This window comes from Mesoplodon densirostris, chromosome 5, assembly GCF_025265405.1.
Source record: "Mesoplodon densirostris isolate mMesDen1 chromosome 5, mMesDen1 primary haplotype, whole genome shotgun sequence".
In the NCBI taxonomy this organism is placed as follows: domain Eukaryota; kingdom Metazoa; phylum Chordata; class Mammalia; order Artiodactyla; family Ziphiidae; genus Mesoplodon; species Mesoplodon densirostris.
Window position 1 is genome coordinate 145,703,296 of NC_082665.1, and position 12,977 is coordinate 145,716,272.

Here is a 12,977-nt window from a genome sequence, read left to right on the forward strand (position 1 = left end):
GGCTAACACAGAGGCTCCCTGGCCTGGGTGTTCAATCAGTATGTTGATGAGTGGATGGTGAATAACTAAATGGAATTGGCCACAATTAACTTGTTATTTCTATTTCCAAGTGTTATTTCCATGGTGATTTTGATTACTGTAACATATCAAAAAACCACCTAGAGGGGTGGGATAGGGAGGGTGGGAGGGAGATGCAAGAGGGAGGGGATATGGGGATATATGTATACATATAGCTGATTCACTTTGTTATAAAGCAGAAACTAACACATCATTGTAAAGCAAAAAAAAGACTATTCATGTAGCCTCACGCACATCCACAGACTAGGGGATGCCCACAGAAGTACTGGAAACAATGACTTCTGCTTTAAATCTCCCTCTCGTAAAACACAGCAGGACACAAACAGATAAATATTCAACATCATTCTCTGATACACTTTCAAAAAAGCAAAACTCAACATAGAAATCATATTTTCCTACACTTTCACTTCAAGACACCAGCAGGGCATGCTGTGGAGGTCCTAAGCCCAGAGAGAGCCCGCCCGGGAAAGGAGTTAGCTGAGGATGACACCCTAGGGCCAGCCAAGGCCACCCTTCCATCCCACTTCTGTCTCACGGATAATCAGGATGATGGCAAACATTTGTGGAGGGCTAATCATGAGCCTCGTGCTGCTCAAAGAGGTCACTTAATCCTCCCAGCAGCCCTGTGAGTAGGGACTGCAAGTTATGCCCATTTTACAGACAAGGAAATGAAGACCTGGAAACTCATTCAAGGACACAGCTTGGTGGCAACTGCAAGATTTGGGCCCTAGCCGTCTAGCTCCTTAGATGCTGTTTGAAGATGGTACCACGCTGGGCAGCGCAGCCAGGCCTACCTTCCATGCTGCGCTCGGCCACATGTGGAATGTTGCAGTACAAAAGGGCTTCGTAAACGGGGTCCATGACGGGGGGCTCCGTCACCGGGTCAGGCATGATCCTCTTTCGATTCTTGCTAGTCACTCCATTCTTAGCTGCTGACACTGGGATCAGGTGGACTGCAGAGAAAGCAAAGCAAGTCACAACACACACGGTCCTGGGCGGGGGGCGGGGGTAGGGGATCGGGTGCCCAAGCCAGCTAGACGGGCCCAGAGGGCGGCTGGATTTTCACCGTAACTATCCACTCCCTCAGATTAGGCTGGACTTCAACGTAGCAAAAGGTCAGCTTCAACTGTTTCTTGAGTCCCCTCCAAGCCCCGCCTCCTTCTCTCAATGCCACTATCCTTTCCTTATCAATAATTATCTATGCAACACCAGGTGGGCCCCCCAGAGAGAGGGGGCCTCACCCATGGTGGTAGAGGAAGGACTTACACACTAACTTCATGCAACCCGATTACTTCGTTCTCAACACCCTCTGAATTCTGGTAAATACTAAGGAGGAAAACCATCACCTACTGAGTGCCTACAAAGTGCTAGACAGGTGTCTGACGTATCTCATTTAATATCATCTGCTTTGCACTTTGTGGGCCCTGGAGCCCAAGCACAGGCATCCGCTCATTAATCCTCAAGAGACCAGTTTACAGAGCAGAGAGCCAGGGATCCAAGGGGAGGCTGAGGCAGCCGCCCAAGGTGTACGTGGTGGATGGAAAGCCGTCTCAAGCTCGCCCTCTGCCTCCAGACCAGGTTCTCCCCCACTGTCTGCTGGATATCATGGGTGGGCCCTGCAGTCTGTTCTGTCTGTCCGTCCACTGCTCTTTCTGTTGGTGAACCACTCCTTCCCCAGCATGTGGTTCGGCTGAACTGTCAATCACATCATCCTGCCTCTTTGAGAGAGGTACACTACAGACCTGGGGAAAGGGGCTCCTTTTCTCCTGGACGCTGATCTCTAAGAATGGAAACCTGGGGCTGCCCCAGCCATCTGTTGCTCATGGGCAGCCTCTGCAGTGGAAGAAAATGAGGCTAAGTAGAGATAAGCCAGACCAACAAATGAAGAGAGTTATCAGAAAGAGGAAGGAAGACCTGAGGACATCCACCCTTTGAGCCCCTGGGTCCAGATGTGGTCAAAGTGTCCATTAGATGTTCCAGTTCTGTAAGTCGAGAAAGTCGTCTTATTTCAGCTAGTTTGAGTTGGGTTTCTGTTACTTTCAGTGAAATGAGTCCTGGTTCATACACTTTATCAATTATTTATAAGCAGATGTAAGTCCATCTTCTGGGTCAGTGGTCCCCAGTCTTTCTAAGAGTTCCCAATTTGGAACTCCCTACAAAATAATGGTTGGATTTTTAGCATCGCCAACTGAGGAAATACACAGAAATAGGTGTGCCCATGAATCATTTAACTTCTAAAAGGCTTATTAATCATCATATAATATATATGCATATATTTGAACAACAGCTAAAACAGGGCCCAATCACCAGTCTAAATCCACTTAAATTCCCTAGCTACTCCTACAAATTCTTCTGTAAATATTTAAAACTTCCCTTTGGCAAACAGGTGTTACAAACAAAAGTAAAAGATAAGCAATCCACTGAGAGGAAAATATTTGCAACATATATTACAAATTATTAATATCCAAAGTGCACAGATCTCCTACAATTGAAAAATCAATAAAGGATATAAGCGGGCTAATTAAAGAAAAATAAATACCAGTGGCAATAAACACACTAAAAAACCTTCAACATTATACATACTTAAAGAAATACAAAATAAAACAATAGGATATGATTCATCCCCACCTCACCAGACTAAAAATTCACTTTTTTTTTTTTTTTTTTTCCGATACACGGGCCTCTCACTGTTGTGGCCTCTCCAGTTGCAGAGCACAGGCTCCGGACGCGCAGGCTCAGCGGCCATGGCTCACGGGCCCAGCCACTCTGCGGCATGTGGGATCTTCGCGGACTGGGGCACGAACCCGCGTCCCCTGCATCGGCAGGCAGACTCTCAACCACTGCGCCACCAGGGAAGCCCTAAAAATTCATATTTTAACAATAATATCAGTACTGGCAAGGGTGTGCAACCTCCATTTCCATATACTGCAAGTGAGAGAGGAAACTGGAAGGACTTTTCGGAAGGAGTATTTGGCAGTTGCCACTAAAAGGTTACATGTGCTTTATCCATGACCCCATTATTCTACCTCTTGGAATCGATTCGACAAAGATGTCCATTCCCATCACCAAGATGTATGGCCAAAGAGATTCACTGCAGCGCTGTTTACAACAACAACAAAAAAGGGAAATGACCTAAATATCTTTCATCAGCAGAACAGAATGTTACATCCACAGTGGAATATTCTGCCACAGTTAAAAAGAATGGAAAAGAATCAAAGATAAATGAAGTGAATAAACCAAGTCACTGGATATTTATATAAGCCTTTTTGTGGAAAGAAAAAATTAACCATAAACGTATGGAATATACAGGCACTCTTAGTATGTAAATGAACAGAAAAATGTCTACAAGGACATCCATCACAATGCCTTTGGGAAATGGGTAGAATGGGGTGTGAAGAACTATTTTCACTTGTTTTTCTCTAACTGTCTATATTGTTTTACAAATCCACGCACGTACATATGTAGATATGGATTAACAATAAGCATATGTTACATATATTCTATAGGTAGAAATAATGTCTAGATATGCTTTTTTTCAATAAGCATATTTTCGTTCATTACTTATGATAAAACAACAACCACAGAGCTCGAGTTGGCCCTTCACCAACTCAAATTAGCCCTTTGATTGGTCCTAGAGCCACTTTCTTCCTAACAGCTAGAAAGCCCCAGAACTGCTAATACATAGCTCCGGTGTCCAGAGGTCACTTACCATGGGAGGATTTGTGCCAGATCAAGAGAATGATGAAAAGTATATGTCCTAAGGCAGTATATCAATGACCCAGCCCTTCCGGCTGTGCGGCACCCCTCAATCCTTTACTCTGCTCTGTTATAAAGTGGTATCAGGTTCTGGCCGCTTGGCCATGCCTGTGGGCACACTCCCTTTGAGTCTGGGCCAGGGAAATGCGAAGCTAAGGAGACATGATAATATGAGTGACACAGGGACAGAGGGGCATGGATCCCTGCACATCCCAGAGTCCCCCCAGTTTGCTGGCTTCTCTGAGAGCACACGGGGTTAGGCTTGTTGGGGCTGCCGCCTGGGAGCTGCTATAAGCTGAATGTTTATGTCCCCCCAGATTCACATGTTGAACCCTAACTGCCAAGGTGATGGTATTTGGGGGTGAGGCCTTTGGGAGGTGATTAGGTCATGAGGGTGGAGCCCTCACGCATGGGATTAGTGCCCTTATAAAAGAGACCCCAGGGCCTCCCTGGTGGCGCAGTGGTTGAGAGTCCGCCTGCCGATGCAGGGGATACGAGTTCGTGCCCCAGGTCTGGGAGGATCCCATATGCCGCGGAGCGGCTGGGCCCGTGAGCCATGGCCGCTGGGCCTGCGCGTCCGGAGCCTGTGCTCCGCAACGGGAGAGGCCACAACAGTGAGAGGCCCACATACCGCAAAAAAAAAAAAAAAAAAAAAAAAGAGACCCCAGAGATCTCCCCCACCCCCATTTCTGCCATGTGAGGTTATAGCCGAAAGATGCCTTCTAGGAAGTGGGCTCTCACTAGACACCAAATCTGCCAGTGCTTTGATCTTAGACTTCCCAGTCTCGAGAACTGTGAGAAATAAACTTCTGTTGTTTATAAGCCAGCCAGTTTATGGTATTTTTATTTAGCAGCCCAACAGACTAAGATAGGAACCACCCACAACTCAAGCAAGCAATGGTTTGAAAGCCACAGGTAAAGAAACCTTCCATCCAGAAAGTTTTTATCTGCTGCTTCCTCTGGCATCTGGGCGTGTCAACCTCGCCCACGAGCTGTTGAGATTACCTTCCACCTGTTTCACACCTTCCTGAGTCTCCAGGACACAGCATCAGTCCATGTGGGGTCCACTGAAGGGTCCTCCAGATACCAGACAATCAGGGGAAGTTCTGACGCATAGAGGCCACGGGGTGAGACGTCTCCCTGTGTCCCCTCCCCTACCTTGGATCTCATTGTCCTGAACTGCTCAGAGCTGCCCCCATTCCCACAGGGTGCTTTTCAGGATGTTTCCCTCCTCTTGCTTATGCCTCTACCCTCACCCCAACCTCTGTTTCCCAGATCTGGCCAACTCCATAACTCATCCCAGGGGTCACCTCCTCCAGGAAGTCCACCCCGAATCCCCAAGTAGTTTGGACATCCCCCTTCTATGAGCCCACCTGGTTCTTGCTGCCCTCCTAGCTCACACTACAGTACATGTAAGCAGAGGTGTCCACAGTTTATCAACTCACCAATCCAAATGTCCAGAGGGCCAGAACTATGTCTCTTTCAAGTTTATATTCCCCCAAGCAACCAGCACAGGGAAGGCCCTCCATAAATACTTGTTGAATTAAAGGTCTGCCCTGAGCCAGGTACTGTGCTCCATGCTTCTGGTGAAACACCTTCTTGAATCCTCATGTGGGAACACTAAGGGAAAGCAGTCACCTGACCAGCCCGGGGGGTGGGGATCGTCCAAGCAGGTTTCCTCGAGAAGACACCCCAGCTGGGACTGAAAGGCAGAAATGAAGCTGGCAACACGGGGAAGAGGAGAGGAGGACGCGGGAGGACAAGCACAGCAGACAAGAGGCAGCAGAGGCTGGATCTAGATCCCTCTGAAGCCCGGGCCAGTCGGTCCCACCAGGGCTGACGCGCAGGGATCCGGGGAAAGGTCGGCTGCAAAGGAGCAGACCCGGGCTGGAGGCACCTCTGCCCCGGCTGCTGCCTGACTTGCCCATTAGGAGTCCTGGGCTTGCCCTGTTCATCTCGAAGGGGGCTGCGGGGCAGACTCGGGGGCTGGGGAGCAGATTCCACACCTGGGGCCTGGCGCTGCAGGATGCTGCTTCTCCTGGCAGGCCTCCCCAGCTCCTCCGATGCCCTCAGGACAATGAGGAACTCTGCTGATCCCGCGCCGACAGCAGCTCAGAAGAAAAAAGGACTGTGGGAGCGTCAGAAGGAACAGCGGGCAAAGAGACGGAAGGACAACAAGTTCCACCATGTAGGTGTAAAACCCCATGAACCTAGATGAGTGCCCTGGGACCACAGCATCACTGTGGCCAACATGAATTACAGAGTAGGAGACACCTTTAATTGATAATGAACTCAGCACCAATGGGCATGCAATTTCTTTGTGGTGTGACTTCCCAGCAGAAGAGAGCACTTCATAAGCCACCCCATGGATACGAGTCTCTCCCATTTATGTCTGCTTTACCTGCTCACCTCTCGTACAGTCATTTTCATCCTGTCCTCACATCCATAAGCCAACGAGGGGTCTTCCTGGTGGCGCAGTGGTTGAGAGTCCGCCTGCCGAAGCAGGGGACGCGGGTTCGTGCCCCGGTCCGGGGGGATCCCACATGCCGCGGGGCGGCTGGGCCCGTGAGCCATGGCCGCTGGGCCTGCGCGTCCGGAGCCTGTGCTCCGCAACGGGAGAGGCCACAACAGTGAGAGGCCCGCGTACCGCAAAAAAAAATAAATAAATAAAAGATTCCAACGAGGTCTCAATGTCAAATAATGGCAGGGAACATGACCTCTAAAGCAGTTCCTTGGGCCCCCTCACTCATAAAAGCAACTAGCAAACTTCTTAGAACCATAGAGTAAAACAATCAGGTGCTGTTTCACGTAGGCCCTCTCCGTCTCACCCGCACCCTCCTCAATGTACAGAGGATGGATCCATGTGCCTCATTAGCAGACATCCTTGTAGCTGTGACTAGAATTTGAGCCAACTGGCCCACACTGCTTTTTCCAGCCTTGGACCTCATCCTAGGAAGAGCAACCATCAGCCAGGCAATGGACCTCAGGCAGAGGCAGGTCAAGGGACTGGCCTGGGGTTCCACAGCCTGTAAGCCAGGCCTGCTGACCTGCCAGGCCGGGTATTTATGCATCTCCCATCCAACCATCCAACATTTATGGAGCACCTGCTGGGAATTCTTCAGAAAATAAAAGACTAAGGTCTCTGGCCCTCTGCTGGAGCTTACAATCCAGTTGGGGAGGGTGTTAAGATATTAAATAAGACGACGGGAGCAGAAGGGCGTATGGTCCTTAGAGGGAAATGCCCTGTCATGGTGCCCCTGCACACCCTGGTCGTTGGTTTGGGGGTGCAGGTGCAAGAATACAGGAACGACTCGGATATAAAGGAGATACTGGGAAGTACCACAAGAGTGCTCGAGAAGAGCCTCAGGTGCAATACGGCCTATCAGCAAGTCTCTGCTCAGCAGCCAATGCTATGAACATGTCTGAAGAGAGATGTTTCATCCAATGATGATCTGCTTCTTTTTAATTTTTATTTATTCTATTGATGGCCCCACGGAAGAGAGGAAAGGAGAGAAACAAAGAGTCCAGGGTCAGGGTCAGATCAGGACTTAGCACAGGCCGCTAGGCAGAGGGCTCCTTCCTGTCTGGTCTCCGGCCTCAGGCCCCCTTAGTTACTTCCAGATGCCCAGTGATGCACACAGCCAGCGGGTCGTGTTACAGCCAAATGTGTGCAGCCAGCTTATTCCCTGGGAGTCACTCTGACTTGCACGAAGACAGGCCAGTGCCTTTCCTCCAGGGCACTAAGCCGGTGCCCACGGCCTCCAGCTCTTCACTCCATAGGGGGGCTCTGGCCCAGGGCAGAGGACAAGAATCCACCTGCTTCCTGGCCTTCCCCCAGCAGCTCTAGCCTGAAGAACCCGCTGTATACAGGCCTTCACAGGAAGGAGATTTTGATGGAGCGCCGTGGGCCCACGCCTGGGTCAGAGCACCGCCCCTCCTTCCCTTCTGTGGGTGCCTCCTCTCCCATGCCAATCCTGTGCTGTGGTGGGCGTGGTCATGCCCCTCCTCCAGGACCCTCCCCTTGCTATCCTGACAGCCCCAGGGATGGGACCTGGCAACTAGCCCACTGTGCCAATAAAGGCCCTTTCCAGGAGAGAGAACTTCCCCATGTGGAAGAGTCAGTTTTACAGGGAGTCAGGTGACCTTGGAACACCCGCACCTCCTGCCACCCCTGCCTTAGCTATTTAGTTATCCTGCTGTTGTTTAGTTGTCAGCTCTTCCTCTGATTACAAAGACACCCTGGCAGGTTGCAGACAGGTGTCAGGGATCCACAGGTGTCCCAGGGCAGGTGGGCAAGTGTTGGCTGACCTCTGTCTCCATGGCTGTGCGCTCAGCTGCCCCGGAGGTCTCACCACTGACTGCGCCGGCAAAGAACCTGGTGGGGCCGACGTGTGGCCCCAGCACCTGCTTTTCAGCTTCCTAGCTCCACAGCCTGCCTCACGCCTGTTGGGACCTCAGCCCCGGGCCGGTCACCTCCTTAGGGGACTAGAGTCACCTCTTCCTCATGCCACTCAAGTCTGTCCTCAGTCAGCCCTGGGGCCACGACTTCCTTAAATAATTCTGCTTCTCCAAGATGGTGCCTTCTCATAAGTTAAACACCCCTAGTCCTGTCACCTGACGTCTCCGATTTCTTCCTCCCGATAGTCCAAAAGGCTCTTGAATTCTCTCCTTCATTGGCCTGCCGAAGAAGAATGATTTGCTCTGACAGGTAATTCCCACAACTCCCTTTGTGTTCCTCGATCCACTAAGGCGTCTTTAACGTCCTTTCTGTCTCCAGCCTGCACTGAATATAAAAATGTGTGTAAGTCTCAAATAAAAACCAGAACTACACCACCAGAGCCCACAGCAGGCTGGGCCTCATGCGGCTGAGGACTCAGTTCCTGTCCTAGGCTGTCTGCAAGCTCTTATCTCCTCCCTGCCTGACTGCCTTCTGACAACTGAGACCCAAGTCCACAGGACGGCCAGAGTGCAGGGGCAGGGGACCCACTGCGACCTGAGCCTGAGCCCAGCTGCGGACTCCTGGAGGAGCCAGGAAACCTCACACTCCTATGGGACCACTGGTAACTGGCCTTGACCTAAGCGGGTCCCTTGGGTTAGATGCTGCGAGCACCAAGGACTCCAAATCATGACAGAGACTAGAAATCAGAGAGACGTTCAAGACAGGTCCCCAAAAAGAGCTATGAAAAGAACCTCAGACATCCTTACCCATCTCAGGGCCTGGATCCCCTCTATCTTACCTTTGAGAATCTGATAAGAGCTACTGATCCTCACCCTTGACAAAGGACTGCGTACACTTACTTTTAAATTTGATTTCTGGGGGTTCACAGCACCCCTGAAACCATGTGAGACAATGCAGATGTCCATGAACTCAGGCTAAGAACTCAGTGTACCTGGAAATAGGTTTCCAATTTCAACACCCTCGAGAAGAGATTTTTTTTCTTTTTACAAAATGAAAAGGGATCTTTACAATTCATATAAACACGTGTTCCTCCTAAAATAGCCATCGATACTAAGGTATAAAAAGAAGTGAGTCACGCATATTCTTCCCACCCAGAGAACCCACAGTGAATGCTGCAGGGTGTGTGGCTGGGATGTCCTGCCAGAGGTGAAACTGTGCTCCTGTCCCTGCTCCGGTGGGAATGGTGACAGGGTCACTACGGCCCAAGGACGTTGTTCCCCCTTCCCCAAGAGCAAAAAGTTTTCTGTGTCTCAAAGGTCTGCAGCCCACTGAGGCCACCAAACCAACTGCTCAGAAAGGTGGGTCAAGGCTGGTCATTTGCTTCTGTGAAAAGGGTCAAAAGGAAGAGCGGTCAGGTGGGTGGGAGAGCCTTGGGGAGGCCACCTCAGTGAGAGACCACGCACTGCAGGGGGCAAGGGGGCCTCAGGTATCTGGACGCTGTGAAGACTGGCCATCTCACTCTCTGCTAGATACCTGAGACTGGGGAGAAGCAGAGTGGGGTTCCAGGTTCCCCAGGAGGCAAAACCCCTGGCCAGTGGGGTCCAGCCCCTCAGATGATACAGAAAAAAGAGGGAGGGAGACAGGGAGGGCAAGAGGTGCCCAAAACAGTTAATTCAGAGAGGGCCCTGCTTTGTGGCGAACTCCCTGTCCCTCCCACTCCGGGTGGCCTGGCTCTGCTGGGCCCCAGTGAGGCGTCGTGTGCCAGGGCCACACTGGCAGGAAGGATGGTGAGACTGTTCCAGAGCTCTCTCTGTGGGCACTCCTGACTTCACCTTCTTATTTGGGGTTCAGATTCTGTCCCCCAAGACCTCATGGCTGATCAGTCTCAAAAACCTCCCCCTCCAACCCCTTCCCCCTGGTGGGATGCTACCAAGATCCCAGGGCTCTGCCTGTGATGACCACTTACCTCACTTCAAGTTCCTTTCTGTTTAATGTCACCAGCTTGGAGCCCTGTTGCCAAGACAACAGGAGTGGGGCCCAAGCTGATCAGTGCAAACTCTACCTGGGCAGACTCCCACTGCACCCCTGGCCCAGCTCCACTCAGGGGGTACTCCGACGTCAACACCCTGCAGCTTCCTTTCCTACTTTGTCTCTCTCCTCATACAGTCTTGGCGACTGGCACATGTCCTCCTGAATTCACTGACTCATTTTACTAACACTTCCTAGCCTGGATAGTTTCCTCTCCTCTAAAATGGGAGATTCCCCTTCTTATCAATATCGCTGACCACACACACACACACACACACACACACACACACACAGAAGTACCACATGTCCTTTTAGTAGATATATTATGGACAACCTTCCAAGTCAATATTGACAGGTCTGTGTAAACGCGGTATAATGGACGCAGCAGTATCTCCTGTTGGACAATTTGGCTGTCTACCCCCGTTTCCTATTATAAGCGGTGATGCAATGAACATCTTTGAGCATACATCTTTGTCCTCTGTCTATCCTTAGGAGAAATTCTCTGAGATCAGAAACAAGGAAGGAGGGAGGAAGAGAGGGAGGGTGAGGGAGAGAGGGGAAAGCGGGGTGGGGGGAGAAAGAAAAAGAGAGAGAGAGACAGACACAGAAACAATGTCCCCACCCTGGAAGAAAACTAGAAAGAACCCATGGACAGAACTGTGTCCCATTTTTAGTTCGTGGAAGGGCCTGCGTGGTACATGATACCCTCACCTCCTCCGATAATAACTATGACATGAGCTTCAGACGTTATGATAAAAGCTGATTTGTCAGACTTAATTTTGTCATTTACCTACAGAATTTTTCCTAGCCAAAGATATTTAACTCTATGTGGTAGCTGGGCATGAAACATTCAAAGAAAAAGCAATGTTAAAACTCTCAGAAATCAAAGAAAATAAATCTCCAAGAAAAGGATCAAGATCAATTAAAAAATACTAAATAAAGAATTTATTTAGAACCTATGAACCCTTAGGTTAAAATGTAAGCCCTCATTTTAAATTTCTCATTTTTGGACTTCGACTCACCAAAATAAAAACCCAGCAGGAACCTTATTGTGTTTTTTAACGACACAGTACATTAGAGCCTTGGCATCCTAAGGGTTGCATCCCCAAACCTTTGCCACCAAAAGATATTAAGATCTTCATGAATCCCCAAATTTACACACCTCACCCGGACACATGCTTTCCCCCATAAAATGTACACAGGACAGAGAAGAGAGAATGACAAAGCCCCGCAGCTTTGCAGGGCGGGACGCAGGACCGGCCCAAGGTGCCCACTCACAGCTATGATTATGTGCATTTGTGCCTCAGCGAAGTCCCCGCCACCGTACGCCACGGACCTTCGGGGGGGTGGCCCACGAAGAGCTGGAGCTGCAAATGCCGACAGCCGACCTCGAAGAGCAGCAAAGCAGGCGGAGGCACTGCCCCGCTCCCACCCAGCTGCCTGGGCTTGTCCTGCTTCTCCGCTTGCTCAGAATGCTCTCCCCGGGCCTCCTCCTCCACAGCCAACAGCTCCACGTGGTCGACCTCCCAGAATGTGCACTGGGTACTTCCTTCGGCCTTCAGCACACTTAAGCCAGGTGGAGGGGCCGTCTGTGTGAGCGGCTGCGTGGATGCGTGGATGAAGGCAGCACCCACTGAACCACCTGAGCCCTACACGGCGCGGCAGGGCCTTCCCTTCTCTTTCTTCACCCCGGTCCTGCTGCACCGGCCGATCGTTTAGCTGAAAGTTCACAGAACCACCTGATGCTCTCAGCTTTGCTCCTTCCTTCCGGGGCCAACACCTTCATCGGAGCCCCTCCCAGCCTTTAACTGGAGGAGGAAAGTGGCCCCGAGTTGTCTCTCAGTATCAGCCTCCCACCAGCCTCTGAATGGGTAACACCCAAATATTGTGTATATTAGAACCCCCAGGGAGTTCTACTCCCACAATCCTGATTCTATGGGGAGGGGCACAAATGTGCTCATTTTTTGGTTTTGGAACATGCATTTTAACAGACGCCCGGGGCTACTCTGATCAGGGTGCTCAGGAGACCACTCTTTGGCAAACACTGTACCAGACTGTGGTCTTTCCCAGACAAATCTAATGATGTGCTGCTGTCTTCCCTGCTTCAGTGGCTCCCCATACTTTCAGGATGTAACACGGTGATGGAGGTGGCCTGGGCCTTTGTCCACCTTCACAGCTACACACCGGTGACTAACCTGGTCCTGCTCTCTCCTGCCCTGCCTTTGCACACCCACCTCCATCTGCCAGGAATGCCCTTCCCAGCTTCCTCTTTGGACAACTCCAACTCACCCCTCAAGGCTGAAGCTCGGATGTCACCTCCTCTGGGAATGAGTCTTCCCTGACCTCCTACGCTGGATTGGCTTCTTGTCCCTCCTCCGCCCATGTCACCCTGTCACGAGTCATCTCTCATTCATTTTATTTAACAAACATGCATAGAGTGATTATTATGTGCCAGGAACTGTTCTAGGTGTGTTATAAATATCCTTTACCAACCCAATGAAATAGGAACCCTCATTATCCCCATTTTACAGATGAGGAAACTGAGGCACGGAGAAGGTAGGTAACGTGCCTGACCTCACAAAGCTGGTAAGTGGCAGGACGGGGACTCGACCCAGGCAGTCTGGCTCTGGAGTCCACGTTCTTTCCCACTTCCTCGTGGGGCTGCCTCTCTCCTGTCCTAGCATATTGTACACTGTGTTCCAAGTATCTGCTCGGG

The 12,977-nt window shown here is 50.6% G+C and overlaps 1 protein-coding gene across 9 annotated transcripts in view; it reads right to left on the minus strand.

Moving 5' to 3' along the window:
* PXYLP1 (2-phosphoxylose phosphatase 1) overlaps nt 1–12,977 on the minus strand; it is a 69,728-nt gene that overhangs the window by 16,219 nt on the left and 40,532 nt on the right. For all 9 annotated transcript variants that reach the window (XM_060099609.1, XM_060099601.1, XM_060099604.1 and 6 more), the window contains one exon: nt 873–1,031. In XM_060099609.1, coding sequence (XP_059955592.1) covers nt 873–1,031 — 159 coding nt within the window. The remainder of the gene's footprint in view (nt 1–872; nt 1,032–12,977) is intronic.